Here is a 19,239-nt window from a genome sequence, read left to right as displayed (position 1 = left end):
CATTTGTCAATTCTTGATCTTAGAGCATAAGCCACTGGTGTTCTGTTCAGGAAATTTTCACCTGTGCCCATGTGTTCGAGGCTTTCCCCCACTTTCTCTTCTATTAGATTTGGTGTATCTGGTTTTATGTGGAGGTCCTTGATCCACTTGGACTTGAGCTTTGTACAAGGAGATAAGAATTGATGGATTTGCATTCTTCTGCATGCTGACTGCCAGTTAAACCAGCACCATTCACTGAAAATGTCTTTTTTCCCATTGAATGTTTTTAGCTTCTTTGTCAAAAATCAAGGGACCATGTGTGGAGGTTCTTTTCTGGGTCTTCAATTCTGTTTCGTTGATCTACCTGCCTGTCTTTGTACCAATACCATGCAGATTTTCTCACTATTGCTCTGTAATACAGCTTGAGGTCAGGGATGGTGATTCCCCCAGAAGTTCTTTTATTGTTGACAATAGTTTTAGATATCCTGGGTTTTTTGTTATTCCAACTGAACTTGAGATTTGCTCTTTCTAACTCTATGAAGAATTGAGTTACAATGTTGATTGGGATTGCACTGAATCTGCAGGTTGCTTTTGGCAAGACGACCATTTTTACTATATTAATCCTGCCAATCCATGAGCATGGGAAATCTTTCCATCTTCTGAGATCTTCGATTTCTTTCTTCGGAGACTTGAAGTTCTTGTCATACAGATATTTCACTTGTTTGGTTAGGGTCACACTAAAGTGTTTTATATTGTTTGTGACTATTGTAAAGGGTGTCGTTTCTCTACTTTCTTTCTCGGCCCATTTATCTCTTGAGTAGAGAAGGGCTAATTTTAAAATTGAGTTAATTTTATATTCAGTCACTTTGCTGAAGTTATCAGCTGTAGGAGTTCTCTGATGGAACTTTTGGGATCACTTAAGTATACTATTATATAATTTGCAAATAGCAATATTTTGACTTCCTCCTTTCCAATTTGTATCCCTTTGACCTCCTTTTGTTGTATGAGAGTGGGCAACCTTGTCTAGTCCCTGATTTTAGTGTGATTTCTTCAAGTTTCTCTCTAGTTTGATGTTGGCTACTGGTTTGCTGTATACTGCCTTCTCTATGTTTAAGTATGGGCCTTGGATTCCTGGTCTTTTCAAAACTTTTAACATGAAGGGGTGTTGAATTTTGTCAAATGTTTTGTCAGCATTTAATGAAATGGTTATTTTTTTTCATTGAGTTTATTTATATAGTGGATTACATTGATGGATTTCCATATGTTGAACTATCCCTGCATCCCTGGGATGAAGCCTACTTGATCATGATGGATGATAGTTTTGATGTGTTCTTGAATTTGGTTTGCAAGAATTTTATTGCGTATTTTCACATAGATATTCATAAGGAAAATTGGTCTCAAGTTCTCTTTCCTTTTTGGGTCTTTGTGTGGTTTTGGTATCAGTGTAACAGTGACTTCATAGAATGAATTGGGTGGTGTTCCTTCTGTTTCCATTTCGTGGAATAGTTTGGAGAGTATTGCTATTAGGTATTCTTTGAAGGTTTGATAGAATTCTGTACTAAACCCATCTGTTCCTGTTTTTTGTTGTTGTTATTTTCTTTTTGTTGGGAGACTTTTAATGACTGCTTCTTCTATTTCTTTAGGGGTTATGGGATTGTTTAGATGGTTTACCTGATTCTGATTTAACTTTGGTACCTGGTATCTGTCTAGAAAATCATTTATTTCATATAGATTTTTACAGTTTTGTTGAGTATAGGCTTTTGCAGTAGAAGCTGATATATATATATATATATATATATATATATATATATATATGTATGTATATATTTTAATTTCTTAACTTTCTGTTGTTATGTCTCCCTTTTCATTTCTAAGTCTGTTAATCTGGGTATTGTCTCTGTGCACTCTTGTAAGTCTGGCTTTATCTATCTTGTTGGTTTTCTCAAAGAACCAGCTCCTGGTTTTATTGATTCTTTGTATAGTTCTTTTTGTTTCTACTTGGTTGATTTCAGCTCTGAGTTTGATTGTTTTCTGCTGTCTATTTTTCTTGGGTGTACCTGATACTTTTGTTCTAGAGCTTTCAGGTGTGTTGTCAAGCTGCTAGTGTATGCTCTCTCCAGTTTCTTTTTGGCGGCACTCAGAGCTATGAATTTTCCTCTTAGCACTGCTTTCATTGTATTTCATAATTTTGGGTATGTTGTACCTTCATTTTCATTAAATTCTAAAAGGTCTTTAATTTCTTTTTTAATTTCTTCCTTGACCAAGTTATCATTGAGTAGAGGTTTGTTCAGCTTCCATGTGTATATGGCCTTCCTGTTGTTTTTGTTGTTATTGAAGACCAGTCTTAGCCAGTGGTGATCTGATAGGATGCATTGGAATATTTCATTCTTCTTATATCTGTTGAGACCTGTTTTGTTACTGATTATATGGTCAATCTTGGAGAAGGTACCATGAGGTGCTGAGAAGAAGGTTTATTCTTTTGTTTTAGGATGAAATGTTCTATAGATATCTGTCAAATCTATTTGGTTCATAACTTCCATTAATTTTACTGTGTCTCTGCTTATTTTCTGTTTCATTGACATGTCCATAGATGAAAGTGGGATGTTGAGGTGCAGTGTGTGCTTTGAGCTTTAGTAAAGTTTATTTTATGAATATGGGCATCCTTGTATTTGGAGCATAGATGTTCAGAATTGAGAATTCATCTTGGTAGATTTTTCCATTGATGTGTATGAAAGTGTCCTTTCTTATCTTTTTTGATAAGTTTCTGTTGAAAATTGATTTTATTTGATATTAGAATAACTGCTCAAGCTTGTTTCTTGGAACTATTTGCTTGGAAAAAAAATTATAGCCTTTTATTTTGAGGTAGTGTCTGTCTTTGTCATTGAAGTGTGTTTCCTGTACGCCACAAAATGCTGGATCCTGTTTACATATCTAGTCTGTTAGTCTGTATCTTTTTATTGGGGAATTGAGTCCATTGATGTTAAAAGATATTAAGGAATAGTGATTGTTGCTTCCTGTTATTTTTGTTGTTAGTGGTGGAATTATGTTTGTGTGGCCATCTTCTTTTGGGTTAGTTGAAAGAACTATTTTTTAGGGTGTAGTTTCACTCCTTGTGTTGGAGTTTTCCATCTATTATCCTTTGTAGGGATATATTTGTGGAAAGATGTTGTGTAAATTTAGTTTTGTCATGGAATATCTTGGTTTCTTCATCTATGGTAATTGAGAATTTTGCTGGGTATAGTAGCCAGGGCTGGCATTTGTGTTCTCTTAGGGTCTGCATGAAGTCTGCCCAGGATATTCTAGCTTTCATAGTCTCTGTTGAGAATCTGGTGTAGTTCTGATAGGTATGTGTACTGGTTGGTTTTGTGTCAACTTGACACAAGCTGGAGTTATCACAGAGAAAGACACTCCCCTTGAGGAAATGCCTCCATGAGATCCAGCTGTAAGACATTTTCTCAACTAGTGATCAAGGGGGGAGGGCCCAGCCCATTGTGGGTGGTGCCATCCCTGGGCTGGTAGACCTGGGTTCTATAAGAAAGCAGACTGAACAAGCCAGGGGAAGCAAGCCAGTAAGCAACATCCCTTCACGGCTTCTGCATCAGCTCCTGCTTCCTGACCTGCTTGATTTCCAGTCCTGACTTCCTTTGGTGATGAATAGCAATGTGGAAGTGTAAGCTGGATAAACCCTTTCCTCCCTAACTTGCTTCTTGGTCATGATGTTTTGTGCAGGGACAGAAACCCTGACTAAGACAGTATGCTTTTATATGTTACTTAGCCTTTTTACTTTTAATATTCTTTCTTTGTTTTGTGCATTTGGTGGTTTGACTATTATGTAATAGGAGGAATTTATTTTCTGGTCCAATCTATTTGGAGTTCTGTAGACTTCTTGTATGTTCATGGGCATCTCTTTTGTTAGTTTAGGGAAATTTTCTTCTATAATTTCATTGGAGATATTTACTGGTCCTTTATGCTGGGAATCTTAATTCTTTTCTATACCTATTATCCTTAGGTTTGGTCTTCTTGTGTTCTGAATTTCCTGGATGTTTTGGGTTAGGAGCTTTTTGCATTTTGCATTTTCTTTGACTTTTGTGTCAATGTTTTTATGGTATCTTATGCACCTGAAATTCTCTCTTCTATCTCTTATATTCTGTTGGTGATGGTTGCGTCTACGACTCCTGATCTCTTTCCTAGGTTTTCAATCTCCAGGATTGTCTCCCTTTGTGATTTCTTTATTATTTCTATTTCCATTTTTAGATCCTGGGTGGTTTTGTTCAATTCTTTCACCTATTTGGTTGTGTTTTCCTGTAATTTGTTGAGATTTTTGTGCTGCCTCTTTAATGGCTTCTACCTTTTTACTTGTGTTCTCCTGTACTTCTTTAAGGGAGTTATGTCCTTCTGAAAGTCCTTTGTCATCATAAGACATGATTTTTAAATCAGAATCCTGCTTTTCTGATTTGTTGGGGGGGTATCCAGGGTTTGCTATGGTGGGAGAACTGGGTTCTGATGATACCAAATAACCTTGGTTTCTGTTGTTTATGTTCTTCCCCTTTCATCTTGCCATCTGGTTATCTCATGTGTTGGCTGGTCTTGCAGTTTCTGACTGTGCCTTGTGCCTCCTGTAAGCCTGTGTGTCAGCAGTCCTGGGAGACCAGCTCTCTCTGGGTGGAATTTGGGTATAGAGAGCTGTGGCACAGGGTCAGCTCCAGGCACAGATGGAAACCTAAAGGCTAGGATGAGGGTCTTAAAGCCCAGACCCAGAGTGACACACCTACTCCAACAGGGCCACACCTTCTAATAGTGCCACTCCCTGGGCCAAGCATATGAAAAGCATCACATTTCCTAACTCATACTTTGGGTTTCCTTATTGTTCAAGGATAGAACCAACCAACCAACAAACACAGGGTCATGTTATGATCTAACCATGTGGTGATAGTGGGCTCATGTGAGGCTTACAGAGAACACCTGTGCTACTGTCTGTGTGCAGAGAACACATAAACACAAGTCTGAGAAAGTATAAGGGATTCACTCTTTAGGGTAGTGTTCATGATAGGAAGGGAGAGGGAGGGCACCTCTCTGTCATACAAGACATGTGGTACACACGCACCACCCAAAAACTTCTGCACAAGGAAGAATCCTGAGAAGAAATGACACAATAAAAGAAGCAAGAACAACAGAATATTCTAAAAAGTCCTTTCGTGTTTCCAGTGGGACCAAGCCATGTCATCTTGCAATCAAGAGAGCTAACCAGAGAGGTGCCTTTGTGATGCTGCTGACATCACCATTAACACTGGGCACCACCAGGTACATCTTGGCTAAGTCCTAGAGCTTTACTCCCTGGAAAACACATCTCCTCCAGAGACAATTTTGGCTGTCTCCAAATACCACCCTGATCCAAGGTAAGGAGCCTTTGAAGGAGAGTTGTTGGGAATGTAGACACTTAGGTCTTCGAGCCTGGCTTGCCAGTGCACAGCTGTAATCCCAGTATGGGAAGCTGAGACAGGACGATTGTTTTGAGTTAAAGATGACTCTGGGCAACAGAATGAGACTCTGTTTCAGTTAACAAAACAAAACTAAACATTGTGTGTAGGCATCTTATCCTGACCTTGGCCTCTGAATTTGTTGTCGCTGCCCCAAGATATCAGAGACTCAGCAGCTCACTGGCTGGCCCACAGCTGACCCATTTATGTATTCCCAGGGCTAGTGAGTTTAAAAGATCTTCAAATTGCAGGGGCATCTGAGTAGGGAAGTGTTTCATGAGGAATTCAATGAGGGGTCGGGATATGAGCCATCTGTAATGCCCCATTTCCTGTAGCCCTGTGGCAAAGGGCAAAAGAAACAGGTGAGTTTAGTTTACACATTTGTTTCCTGAGTTTCCACATCTAGACCATGGCACCCAGACTGAGTCACATCAGAGAATAAGCAATGCAAGTTTACAAGAGGGTTACAAGAGACCCTGTGTTGTCAGGCTGTGCCTGTCTTCCTCAGCTGGTGTGTTCTGTGCACTTCAAGCTGAGCCCAGTTCAACTCAGGGCCAGCCCCACCCTCCCGCCAACCTCTCCCTTGGGAGCTTATTGGGTGAGTCTTAGCTGCAAGTCATCAGAACCATACTTCAAGCTGGCATGTGGCACATGATTCAAACAGATCCATGTGGAACCTCTGAACCTCTGGTGACTGAAGCCCAAATTCGGCTCTGGAGCCTCCTTCCTGCCTTCAATGTGGGCACTGACCCTCTTGGCAGTCCCTGGTTACTTGGGCCCAGTCGGTCTGTCTCACTATGCCTGCCAGGGAGAAATGACAAGGTCAACTTTGAGGGCAGAGTTTATCAGCTCAGCTTAGGAAGACACTGTTCTGATCTCACCTTGTTTCCATGACTGCACAGTAGGTATTCATGGCGGTTAGTTCTCGGGAGCAACCTGGAGCAGGCTGAGGACTAGGCTCAGTGGCTACTGTGAAAGCATGTGACTCTGGGTTTGATTCCCGGCACCCACGTACAAGCTGGGTGTGGCACATGGCTGGAGTTCCGGCACTAAAGTGGCTGAGATGGGTGGATTCTAGAGCTTTCTAACCAGCTGGCTTACATCAAATGAGGAGCTCCAGGCTCAGAGAAACCCTGTCTCAAAACATAAGGTGGACACCCAACATCAACCTCTCTGTACAGATGCACTTGCATCCCCAAGCAAACGCAAGAGGGTCAGCAAGTTCTACATCTTTGAGGATCTCTCCAAAGGCACTTTAATCAGGATAGAGATAACCTTAATCTTTCCCTCTGAAATACCGTAGGAGAGGCTGTGTTGTGTGTAATTACTAGAAAAAGCAGTCCACGCTAATGCTGGCTATGCGCGGGCAATGCAGTCTTCTCTCCCCCATTGGGAGCTGTAAGCCTTGGTCTTTCCAGGTTCCTGTGGTTAGCTTGCCTCCAAACTGCTCCACACTCCCAAGCCATTGGTCCCCTGCAGCTAGCCTGCTGAGACTGGCTACCCCTGGCTCTAAACCCCTAGTCCCATACAATGAAAACTCCAGAGGCTTGTAATGTACCAGTCAGATTTATAACAGTAAATTTTCAGCCTCCAAAATGCCCACACAACACAAAACTCATAAGCTGCTTACCAAGACTGGACAAACGTGCTGCCACTGTTGCCTTTCTATGATGGCCTTAGCCACCTGCAACTATTTCAGGCCATGTGGATCTGGTTCATCCTCTTCCTCCATCTTCTCTCTGTCCTCTCTCTCAAACTTTCAGCCCTGTCTTCTTTGTCCACTGCCCGCAGGCTCTAGCCTTACATTTCAACTGACATCACCTGCATACAGACAGTAATCCACAAAGCTGTTGAATTGGTGTCTGTCTCCCTCAGGGTTTCTATTCCTGCACAAACATCATGACCAAGAAGCAAATTGGGGAGGAAAGGGTTAATCAGCTTACACTTCCACATTGCTGTTCATCACCAAAGGAAGTCAGGACTGGAGCTCAAGCAGGTCAGGAAGCAGGAGCTGGTGCAGAGGCCATGGAGGGATGTTACTAGCTTTCTTCCCTGGCTGCTCAGCTTGCTTTCTTATAGAACCCAGGTCTACCAGCCCAGGGATGGCTCCACCCACAATGGGCTGGCCCCTCCCCCTTGATCACTAGTTGAGAAAATGCCTTACAGCTGGATCTCATGGAGGCATTTCCTCAGGGGAGGCTCCTCTCTCTGAGATAACTCCAGCTTGTGTCAAGGTGACACAGAACCAACCTGTACTGTGTCTGAGTGTGTACAGATGCTTACCCTTTGTCAGGGGTGTTGGGGTACATGGGTTCAACCCAGACTTCGGACCTCTTCTTTTTTTCTCTACCCAAAGGAAGGAATGAAGACTAAAAGAAAGATTTTATGGCTGACTTCCTGCCTTTTCCTGCTGCTCCTGGCTAAGATCCACTTCAGGTAAATACCAATGAACCCCAACCATTGGAAAGGCCAGTGCCTTGGATCAAATCCAAGATGCCACTGACACATGAGCAAACCAGAAGTTACCTCCTTGCTGGGGGACACCGAATGCACATCTTAATGCTTCCTGTTCCAGATGCCAGACAGACATTTGTTGAGTATTGTGTCCCAGACTCCATTCCAGATGCTGAAAATTAGCAGCCCTGCCTGCAGGGGTATCTCAGGCACAATGGAATTTCATGTGTTAAGTGACACACTGTTATGAAAATGGAATCAGGCAGAGGACAGTGCTCGGTCATTATTATTGTCCTGGGTATAGAACCCGGGCTTCCAGCATGCCAGCCCACTGCTCAGCCACCAGGCCACAGCCGAACTATAATTATATCAATTATAAACCACCTAAAATTCCAGATTTGTGGGCTGGCGATATAGCCAGATTAAGAGCACTGGCTGCTTTTCCAGAGGTCCTGAGTTGAACTCCCAGCAACCACATGGTACCTTGCAACCATCTCTATAATGAGATCTGGTGCCCTCTTCTGGCCTGCAGGCATACATGCAGGCAGAATGCTGTATACATAATAAATCCTAAACAAAAAGTTCCAGATTTGTGTCTTATATATACATGATTAAAGTTGACCTGCTAGAGTAATCTCAGTTAACCTGCCAACATTGTTTTCCTACAAATTCCTAATCTCTATCTCTTCTATGCCTGTTCCAGGATCTATTTATTTACTACTAATGGTGTTTGTAAGTGCCCTGGGAGAGCAGGAAGCTCACAGCCAGGGATGCTGGCAGATGTGTTAGCCCCAGAACATAGGGGGCAAAGGTTGGCCTGGACTACATAGAAAGTTCCAGGCTAGTTAGAGATGCACAGTGAGACTCAGTCTTCCTCCCTCTCTCCCTCCTTCATTCTCTCCTTCCCTCCCTCTCTTACTCTCCCCTCTCCTCCCCCCCACCTCTAAGGAGACAGGGTTTCTCTGTGTAGTCCTGGCAGTCTTAGAACTAACTCTGTAAGTCAGGCTGTCCTTGAACTCACAGAGATCTGCCTGCCTCTGCCTCCTGAGTGCTGGGATTAAAATCACATGCCACCACTGTCCAGGAAGAAAGGAAAGAAGGAAGGAAGTGCTATCATGAGAAAATGTCTTAAACTGAATTCTCTCCCCAGCTCCAAGTATTTAACGTCTGTATATCTTTTATGACAGAATAGACATTTTACCACTTTGCCCATATCATTTTTAATCAGACTGTTGTATTTTAGGTGTAAATCCTTTACTATATATTTACTGGAAGAGTTGATGTATTTAGGGGACAAAAGCAGAGGCTTCACAGATGCATGTCTGAGAAATGGCTGATCATTATTGCAGGAGTGAACCTCATGAAGAACTGAGACCTAGACACTTGACATGTGGAGTGCTTACCCTGGACTGTTTTTGTTCCATGTGTTTGCTTACATGGATGTCTGTACACCACATGCATGCCTGGTGCCAGAAGAGGAGAGAAGGTGGCCCCAGGTCCCTGCTGTGGGAGTTAAGTCTATGTGGGTGCTGGGAATTGAGTCCAGGTCCTCAGGAAGAGCAATAGGCTCTGCTAACTGCCGAGTTGCCTGCCCAGGCTCCATGCACTGGTTTCCTTAAACTCTCATTCTATGGCTATCCTGTATTTTCTCTGACACACACTCTCAGAAAAGATGCTGTCTTAAGGCATCACTAAAGAACACTTTATAAATTGGAGGGCAAAATTGTCGGGAACAGCGGTTCTTATGATGACAGAGGCTGGGGACAAAAAATTAAACAAGTCTGTAGAGGTGGCCAAATCTACCTACCTATGTGTAGGTTGGTAGGTATGTAGTATGTATGTGACCATGCACACGTGTGTGTGTGTGTGTGTGTGTGTGTGTGTGTGTGTGTGTGTGTGTGTATGACTATCTATGGATATGGGTATGTAAGTACAGGTGTCTGTGACTCTGGTCTTGGGTGCCCTGAAGTCACAGACAATTGTGAGCCACCTGACATGGATTCTGGGAAGTGAACTCTGGTTCTCTAGAAGACCAGGATGGCTTAGAGGTTAAGAGCACCAACTGGTCTTCCAGAGGTCCTGATGTTCTTACCCACTAAGCCTTCTCCCCAGCACCCCAAACTTGATGGGTTTTTAGCAAGTTCCCCACTTGCCATGTGTTGTCCGATAAGGGTCTCTTCATGGACTTTTGACTGTCCTGGGAAGCAGTCTATTTGGTGATGGGATATCTGTGCCAAGGCCACGCCAGATGCCATCAGAAAAGGATGAGCTCCAGAAGTGAGTTCTGTTACAGAACAGCCGTGGTGGTACACAGGAAGTGGCCAGGCTGGTGATTAAACAGTTAATATGAGTGACAGCCCTGACTCATAACCTATGGTAGGAAATTGGCAGCCATTCCCCTCCCTCCAGTTCCTTGATGCTGATCTAGAAGATGGAAGCCCTGAATCCTTTATCACTTTCTAACATGGCAGGCTGAGACTTTGCTCAATTGTGGGCATCTGACTGCTCTGAGCTTATTGAAGGTGGGCTAAGCTAAGCCATTATCTTTGGGTTATACTGCTTTTCAAACAGACAGTATCTTACAGTGTGTTTGTCTGGCTGTCACGCTGAAGTAAGCAAGAAACAGCTGCTCTTAAAAGGATCAAGGTAAATCTTTACACACCAAGAAAACTTTGACTATTTCCAGGTTGCATCTTGTTTTACATGTACTTTATGCTCATTGTTACTGGTGGGATCTTTATCACACTATCAAACCTTAAAAAAAAAAGTACTGACAAAAATGTATTGTATAATTTTATGCAAAAAAATGCTTAAAATCTGTACATTTATCTTTGTTTTGTAAAATAAAGTTGTTTAAAAAAAAGAAAAGAAAATTTCTTTTTATAAGCCTAAAAAAAAAAAAAAAAAAAAAAAAAAAAGGATCAAGGTAGCTGAGTGTAGTGGCACACACAGTCAATCCCAGCATCCCATACTGCCTGAAGGCACAGGCAGATGGATCTCTGTGAGTCTGAGGCCAGCTTAGTCTACATGGTGAGTTCTAGGACAGCCAGGGTTAGTTATATAGTAAGACCTGATCTCATAGCAAAAGGAGTGGGAATCAAATGCTCCTCCCAATGTCCTTCCACTACATAAACAACCCTTTTGAATTTACCCCTTTTTCCTCCCACCAAGTACCTTCTTCATTCTGCTGTTGTCTGTGGCCTCTCCCCCAGCCCCCTTATCTGTTCCCAGGAAGCTTGTCCCCTTCCTGACCAGGAGACACTGCATCTTCCAGCTGTGTCCTCTGCCCCAATCTGTCTGCCCTGGAGGCTGAGGCGGCAAGGGTGAAGAGCCACGAAGCTGAGACGGCCTTGTGTGGGCTGTGTGGGCTTTGTGGGCTCGGGATGCCATAGTAACCTGTTGCTCTTTGTTCTAGGAACCACCAGGAAGAGGAACTTCCACTCTCAGACTGGTTTAACCCCAGGTAAGGGCAATGACACAGGTCACTTAGAAGTGATAGGTTTTGCACAATCAAAGACTGTGGTTCTACTAGCACATCTAGAGTTTAGGAGTTTGTTCTCACTATTCTGACACAAGCCTGAAGAGTTTCCTGAGAAGGCTATCCTGATGCCATAGAGAAAGTGGGGTGCCTTGGCCAGGGCTCATGGTTAACCTTCCTGACTCTTCAGGGGAAGACATACGAGGCAAGCAGGAGTGTGTTCAGTGGCATTGTTGTGTGGTGATGAAGAGCAAGTCCGTCTCAGAACTTCCCCTTCTGCTCAGGGTTTATGGGTCCTTGTGGCTGACAGTGGGGAATAACTGGGAAGGTTGTGAAGCCTCTGGAGTCTCAATATGCCTGGCCAAACCTGACTACATGTCTACAACGCCAGCACTTGTGCCTTAAACTAATGGTGGGTGAAATAGTCAGGACCAAGGTTTCTTTGGAAGCAAGAGAAAAAATCAACTACTGACTCACTGGATCTGGATGTCACTGATTGGCTAGGTTGGCTGGCTGGTGAGCTTGAGGGGTTCACCACCCAGGTGTTAGGATTTATAGAAGAGCTACACTACACCTACTGCTGTTGTTTTCTTTTGCATTTATTTATTGTGGTGTGTGTGTGTGTGTGTGTGTGTGCACTTGTGTATCTGAGCTATGGCGTACATGTAGGTCAGAGGTCAGCTGCAGCTGTCACTCTCGCCTTCCACCCTGTAGCTCTGGGAATCAAACTCATCAGGTGTGAGGACAAAGTCTACCAAACAGCAATAGCACTAAGCACACGGACACCACGAAACAATCTAGAGAGCCAGAGCTGAAAGTGTGCTAAGTAGAAGAGGAAATCCAGAGAGCTCCTCCACTGCAAGAGCCAGCAGATTGGAGACCAGGGATCTCCGTGGACAGCATCACCCCACACAGTATTGGTGGAACTGAAAACAAAAACAAATATAATCATCTTAGTATATGCAGAAAAATTTGTCAAAATTCAACACCTTTTTATAGTATGGGCACCCAATGCTCTAGGAGGGGAGGAATTTTCTTAGTCTTGTACACACAGAAGGAAATACAGATCATTTGGGTTTAATCTGAACTAAAAATGCTGTAGACTATATGAAGATGTGAAGCCAGGAGAAGCCCTGTCTCAAAAAACAAAACAAAACAAAACAAGACAAAAGCTGAAGAGACAATCTGTACAAGAGGAAAAGTATTTTCAAGTAACTTATTTGATTAAAAACCCAGTATTCTGGACTGATAAACAACTCTTAGCAAGAAACAACAAAAAGCAAAAAAAAAAAAAAAAAAAAAAAAAAAAAAAAAAAAAAAAAGGCAAAGATCTGAACAGATATTTCCTCAAGGAGGATAAATTAATGCCCAAGAAAGACACAGAATACACTTAACAACATTCGACATCAGGGGAATAAAAATCAAAACCACACTGAGCCACCAATTCCAATGTCATGTGAAGAATGTGAGATGTCACCAGTGTACCTCTAATGTCATGGGAAGAGTGTGAGATGTCACCAGTCCACCTCCAACATCATGGGCAGTGTATGAGATGTCACCAGTCCACCTCCAATGTCATGGGAAGAGTGTGAGATGTCACCAGTCCACCTCCAATGTCATGGGAAGAGTGTGAGATGTCACCAGTCCACCTCCAATGTCATGAGATGAATAGAATGTAAAAACTAGACAAGAAAAAAAATGTTAGGACATAGAGACATTTGGACGTACAGGTCCAACTGTGGCATTATGAATTCGAGAATTACAACAGGACACAGCAGTTCCACCTCTAGACCCATCCCCCAAGACAACAAAAGCATGTTCACAAAATATTTTCATTGGAGCATCATCCCTAGTGTATCTAGGGAATAAATTAACTCAATGTTCTTCTACTAATGGATGAGCAAGCAAAATGTCATCTAGGAACAGGATGGGATAGCATTCAGAAATACCTCCATAGCAGAGGTGGCAAGGAGGCAGTTAACTGCTCTCTGGTACAGTGACATGTCACAGTATTTTATTTTCTTTGGAAATATATATATAATTATATGCACACACATGCCATATGGCAAGTGTGTGTGTGTGTGTGTAGAGGGCAGAAGAGGGTGTTGGATAACCTACAGCTGTAGTGACAGCAGCTTGTGAGCAGCTGTGATGTTGGGAATTAAACTTGTATCCTAGCAAGCACGTTTTGTGGTTCTAAGTCCAGTTTCTTTATACTCATTAATATGAAGACAGAGGCTTAATGTTTTGGAATTATCTGGTAAATTTCACTCCCTCTAATAAACTTATCAATCCTAGGTGATTTTTCTTCTCAGGGATTTTGAGGTGTGTGATTACATCTAAATGATTGTATTATGGTCAGTATTTTTTTTCTCACTTGTGATTTTATTCTTTGATTTTTTTTCTCACTGCAATTGTGATGCTTCTGTTACCATGGAAGAGCAGGATAAGGTACAGACATCCTTGTCATGTTCTTGATCTCTGGGGGGAAACCTGCCTTTCATTATTAAACATGGAGCTGTAGAACTAGCATAGATTTTCATTTCACTGTGTAGTCTTGGCTAGCTGGGAAACAAGCCATGTAGACCAGGTTACCCTCAAACTCAAAGAAATCCATCTTGTGTCTGCCTCCTGAGAATAAAAGTGTGCCCCACACCACAGGCTATGTGTATGTTTTTAGAAGTCAGATGAAGTGATTCCCATCCCTTTCTAGAAGTTTCTTTTTAAATCATGAATGGATATTAGGTTCTATGATGTCCTGTGTTGAGTGATTTGGACATTTGGTTTTTGTTTAGTTTCTTTTATAGTAATGGCTTACTTCCATCCATTGATTTTTATATGGCTTACCTTCTCGGCATGTCCTAACCCTTCTGTCTCCTTAGGATCGAATGCAAGTCTGACTTACTCTTACTGAATAGCACAGATGGCTCAAACCGTGTAGTTAGAATACCACAGGGTGCACAGAGCCAGGAAAGGGCAGGCACAGAAGGGAGGCCATAATCCTGCCCACAGTGCTAGCTTCGGATGAAACTAAGATATGCCAAGCTTCTGACCCAAGGCTGTTTTCTTTTGTTTTAACTGATTAAACTGTAATCAGAGTTCAAGACAAGTAGTTGCATGTTTGTGAGGAAGAGAACACACAATCTGAGGCTTGACTGGCTGTGGTGTGGTGGCTTTGCCAGCTCACTAGTTGTGTGCCCAGATGAAGAACAAGAAGAAAACTAGAAGTCATCCGGGGAGGGGCATCACCAGGGTCATGTGAGCAAGGGAAGGTTCCGCACAGCTGACTGCTCAGCGCCGTCTCAGGTTCGCTGCTCCCGTGCAATGATACACAACATGTAGCTAGCTGTTCGGCTTGTGAAATGGTGGCTTGTGTCAATTTTGATGACTGAACCAACCTATCACATCTTATTTCTGCTTTTGTCCCGTAGGAGGCGCTTGGACGTCATCACAATCACAGACTGGCTGGCCCCAGTCATATGGGAAGGCACCTTTGACAGAAAGGCCCTGGAGGACTATTACAGGAAGCGGAACATAACCGTGGGCTTGGCCGTGTTTGCTGTCGGCAGGTACATGCTGTGAGGCGGTTCCCTTTTTATTTTGGGAATGTGGGTCAGCATCCCTTAATGTTTTGCCCACAAAGAGTGTCATGTCCTCTTTTGTAGTCAGTACTTCTGAGCATACCAAATAGACGTTTGCCATGAGTCCCTGGGCTGAGGCTAGGTTCATAAGGCTACTGGGAATTCTTAATTACTATCCTACTCAGCTCGGACTCAGTACTTCTAAATTGCCATGGCCATTGCCAGGCCTGTGGGCTTACTAACCAGTCTGGTGGATCTTCAGACCCAACATCTCTCTCCTGACCTCTTGAGTGTCTTAATATCAAGGACACTTTCTTTGACAGCGCATCTACGGGCACTCATTTAATTTAGAAATGTGTTTCTTGCTCTGTGTGTTCCCAGACTCACTGACAAGTACCTGGACCCATTCTTGCAATCAGCCAGCAAGTTCTTCATGCCTGGCTATCGAGTGATCTTCTACATCATGGTGGATAAGTACCCACAGCTACCTGACATAGAGTACAACCCTCTGCAATCCTACCAAGTAGTCATAATAGGCAAGGAAAGGTGGTGGAGCAACTTTGACCTAATGCGCATGAGAATCTTGTCTGAGCACATCCTGGATCACATTAGACATGAAGTAGATTTCCTCTTCAGCATGAGTGTCAACATGGTCTTCCAGAATGAGTTTGGGGTGGAGACTCTGAGCACCTCCGTTGCTCAGCTCCACGCTTGGTGGTATTTCCAAAAAACGACATATCTCCCCTATGAGAGGAGACCTACATCGGCAGCCTACATTCCCTTTGGACTGGGGGAGTTCTATTATGCTGGCGTCATTATAGGTGGGGTGCCCTTTTGGGTCTTGGACTTCACTCAGAAATACTTGAAAGGTGTTACCTTGGATACAGAAAATGGAATTAACAGTACCTACGAAAAGTACCTCAACAAATATTTTTTCCTTAACAAACCCACCAAGCTCCTATCCCCAGAATACAGCTGGGACCCCACCTTCAATGTCCCCCAGCAAGTGCGGAACATCAAGATTGCTCATTATCCCATAGACAGAGTATAATTCAGCAGTGTTTATGGACTACAGAAAAAAACACACACTAGGGCCTCAGAGACACAGACCATCCGTCCTGTTAAAAACCCACATTTCAGAGGCCCAATAATGTATATTGTTTCCAAAACCAATTGTTCTTTCTTGTGATTTTAAATTGTCTAATTTGACTGAATCTAGGATGAATAAAATGTGATACTTTATGTCCATACACATACTGCTGTTAGCTCCATGTTGCAGAAAGTGTGACATTAGTGAGACACAGAGCATATTTTATTTAAATGGAGAAAGACTTATTCACAGAATGAAAATGGCCTAATATTAATACATAGAAGAAAAGATAAATGTCCATCTACACAGTTGTCAAGTATGTGGTGTGTTGTTGAGATGCTGACTTGTGACCAGCTTCCTCCTCCCACAGTCCCAGTCTGTCCAGAATGTATGTACGTACGTACGTATGTATGTATGTATGTATGTATGTATGTATGTATGTGTACCTGAAGTTGTGGCACAATGTCTCTGATAGTCAGGGGAAGTGGCTTTTGATCCCAGCACTTAGGAGACAGAGGCAGGAGGATTTTTGAGTTCAAGACCAACCAGAAATACACAGTGAAATCCTGTCTTTAAATACATGAATTAAAAACTCAAGGAAAAATGGTCACAAGCAGAAAAAAATTCAAAAGCCCTGGTCCATACCACCCTATACTTGGTTCCTTATTACCAAAGCCCTGCTGGACAAATACAGTTTTGATAGTGACCCGCTTTTCTTTGTGTCATATATCCTGGTGACACCAGCTCTTCCCCCAAGTTTAGTATTCAAGTTATAAATATTTCTGGATTTCTTTTCTCTTTCTTTAAAGAAAGTAATTAAGCTTCTAGCTCCTACTGTCCTTCCTCCCCTCTTCTGTAGGATTCACTGAGCTCTGCCTACCACTTGGCTGTAGGTCTCTGCGTCAGTTGCTGGGTGGAGCTCTCTGATGGCAATTTTGCCAGGGTCCTGTCTATGAGAATAGCAGAATATCATTAGGTTTTGGTTGTTTGTTGCCAGACATGTTTGGTTTTGATCCTAGGTCTCTGGGCCACCTGACTTCTGGTTTCTGGAAGAAAAAGCACAAAATCAAGCAACCTGGACTCATGGGGCTACTGAGGCTGAACTGACAGTCAGGGAGCCTGCAGGAGTCTGGCCTAGGTTTTCTGCATGGGTGTTAAATTTGTGTAACTTGATGTTTTTATGGGACTCCTAACAGAGGGGGTGGGGGCTGTTTCTGATACTTTTGCTGCTTTTGGAACCCTTGAACTCCTACTGGGTTGCCTTGTCCAGCCTTAATATGAGGAGAGATGCTTAATCTTATTGTAACTTGATACACCATATTTGGTTGATATCTCTGAGCGGCCTGTCTTCTTCTGAAGGGAAACGGGAGAGGTGGATAAGGAACAGGGACAGGGTTTGAAGGGGAGAAGAGAGGAGAAACTGTGGTCAAGATCTGTTGAGGTGACATTTCTTTTTTTTTAAATTTTAACCACTTTATTTTAAAAAACAAAGATAAATGTACAAATTTTAAGCATTTTTGCATAAAAGTATATGCATAGATTTTTGTCAGTGCTTGTTTTTTTTTAAAGGTTTGATAGTGTGCATTAAGATCTTACTCGTTACAATGAGCATAAAGTACATGTAAAACAGGATGTAACCTGGAATTAGTCAAAGTTTTCTTGGTGTGTAAGGATTGAGCATAATGGTTTTTTCTTTTCTTTTTTCTTTTCTTGAACTTCATATAGTCTATGAGTTGTTTCTGGGGTGTTCAGAGCTTTCTGGGGTTAGTATCCAATTATCAGTGACTGCATATTATGTCTGTTCTTTTGTGACTGGGTTCTCACTCAGGATGATATTCTCTAGATGCATCCATTTTCTTAAGAATGTCATAAAGTCATTTTTTCTGGTAGCTGAGTAGTACTCCATTGTGTAAATGTACCACAATTTTTGTATCCATTCATCTACTGAAGGACATCTGGGTTCTTTCCAGCTTCTGGCTATTATAATAATAGAGCTGCTATGAACATTGTGGTGCATGTATCTTTGTTGTATGTTGGAGCATCTCTGGGGTAAATGCCCAGAAGTGGAATAACTGGGTCTTCAGGTAGTACTATGTCCAATTTTCTGAGGAATCGCCAGACTGATTTCCAGAGTGGTTGTACCAGTTTACAACTCCACCAACAGTGGAGAAGTGTTCCTCTTTCTCCATATCCTCACCAGCATCTGCTGTCATCTGTATTTTTGATTTTGATTAATCTGACTGGTGTGAGGTGGAATCTCAGGGTTGTTTTGATTTGCATTTCCCTGATGGCTAAGGATGTCTCACACTTCCTTAGATGCTTCTCTGCCATTCGATATTTCTCAACTGAGAACTTTTTGTTTAGCTCTTTACCCCATTTCTTAATAGCGTTGTTTGATTCTCTGGTGTCTAGCTTTTTGAGTTCTTTGTATACCTTGGATATTAGGCCTCTATCTGATGTGGGGCTGGTAAAGATCTTTTCCCACTCTGTTGGCTGCCGTTTTGTTTTCTTGACAGTGTCTTTAGCCTTACAGAAACTTTGCAATCTCATTAAGTCCCATTTGTCAATCTTTGACCTTAGAGCTTGAGCCATTGGTGTTCTGTTCAGGAAATTTTCTCCTGTGCCTAAGTTCTAAGGTTTTTCCTACTTTCTCATCTAGTAGTTTCAGTGTACCTGGTTTAACGTGGAGATCTTTGATCCACTTGCACTTGAGTTTTGTACAAGGAGATAAGAAAGGGTCTATTTTCATTCTTCTGCATGCTGAGTGCCAGTTGGATCAACACCATTTGTTAAATAGGCTGTCCTTTCTCCGTTGAATGTTTACAGCTTCTTTGTCAAAAATCAGATGACCATATATGTGAGGGCTCATTTCTGGATCTTCTATTCTATTCCTTTGATTCATGTGCCTATCTCTATCCTAGTACCATGCAGTTTTTAGCACAATTGCCTTGTAATATATCTTGAGGTCAGGGATAGTGATTCCTGCAGATGTTTTCTTGTTGTTGAGGATGGATTTCACTATTCTAGGTCTTTTGTTATTCCAGATGAAATTGCACATTGCTCTTTCCAACTCTATGAAGAACTGGGTTGGTATTTTGATGGGGATTGAATTGAATCTGTAGATTGCTTTTGGTAGGATGGCCATTTTTACAATGTTGATCCTTCCGATCCATGAGCATG

At 42.3% G+C, this 19,239-nt stretch overlaps 1 protein-coding gene across 1 annotated transcript; it reads left to right on the top strand.

Annotated features, from left to right (window-relative positions):
* Nucleotides 1-7,818: 7,818 nt before the first annotated feature.
* Nucleotides 7,819-16,020, top strand: GLT6D1 (glycosyltransferase 6 domain containing 1; the record flags this gene model as incomplete). Its single annotated transcript, XM_080927359.1, has 4 exons — nt 7,819-7,892; nt 11,326-11,373; nt 14,820-14,957; nt 15,351-16,020. 4 exons carry the CDS (start codon nt 7,819-7,821, stop codon nt 16,018-16,020), a joined length of 930 nt encoding a protein of 309 aa, XP_080783485.1.
* Nucleotides 16,021-19,239: the final 3,219 nt, after the last annotated feature.

The sequence above is a fragment of the Micromys minutus genome (genome assembly GCF_963924665.1).
Source record: "Micromys minutus genome assembly, chromosome: 13".
NCBI classification, from domain to species: Eukaryota; Metazoa; Chordata; class Mammalia; order Rodentia; family Muridae; genus Micromys; species Micromys minutus.
This window is presented reverse-complemented; position numbering and strand designations above follow the sequence as displayed.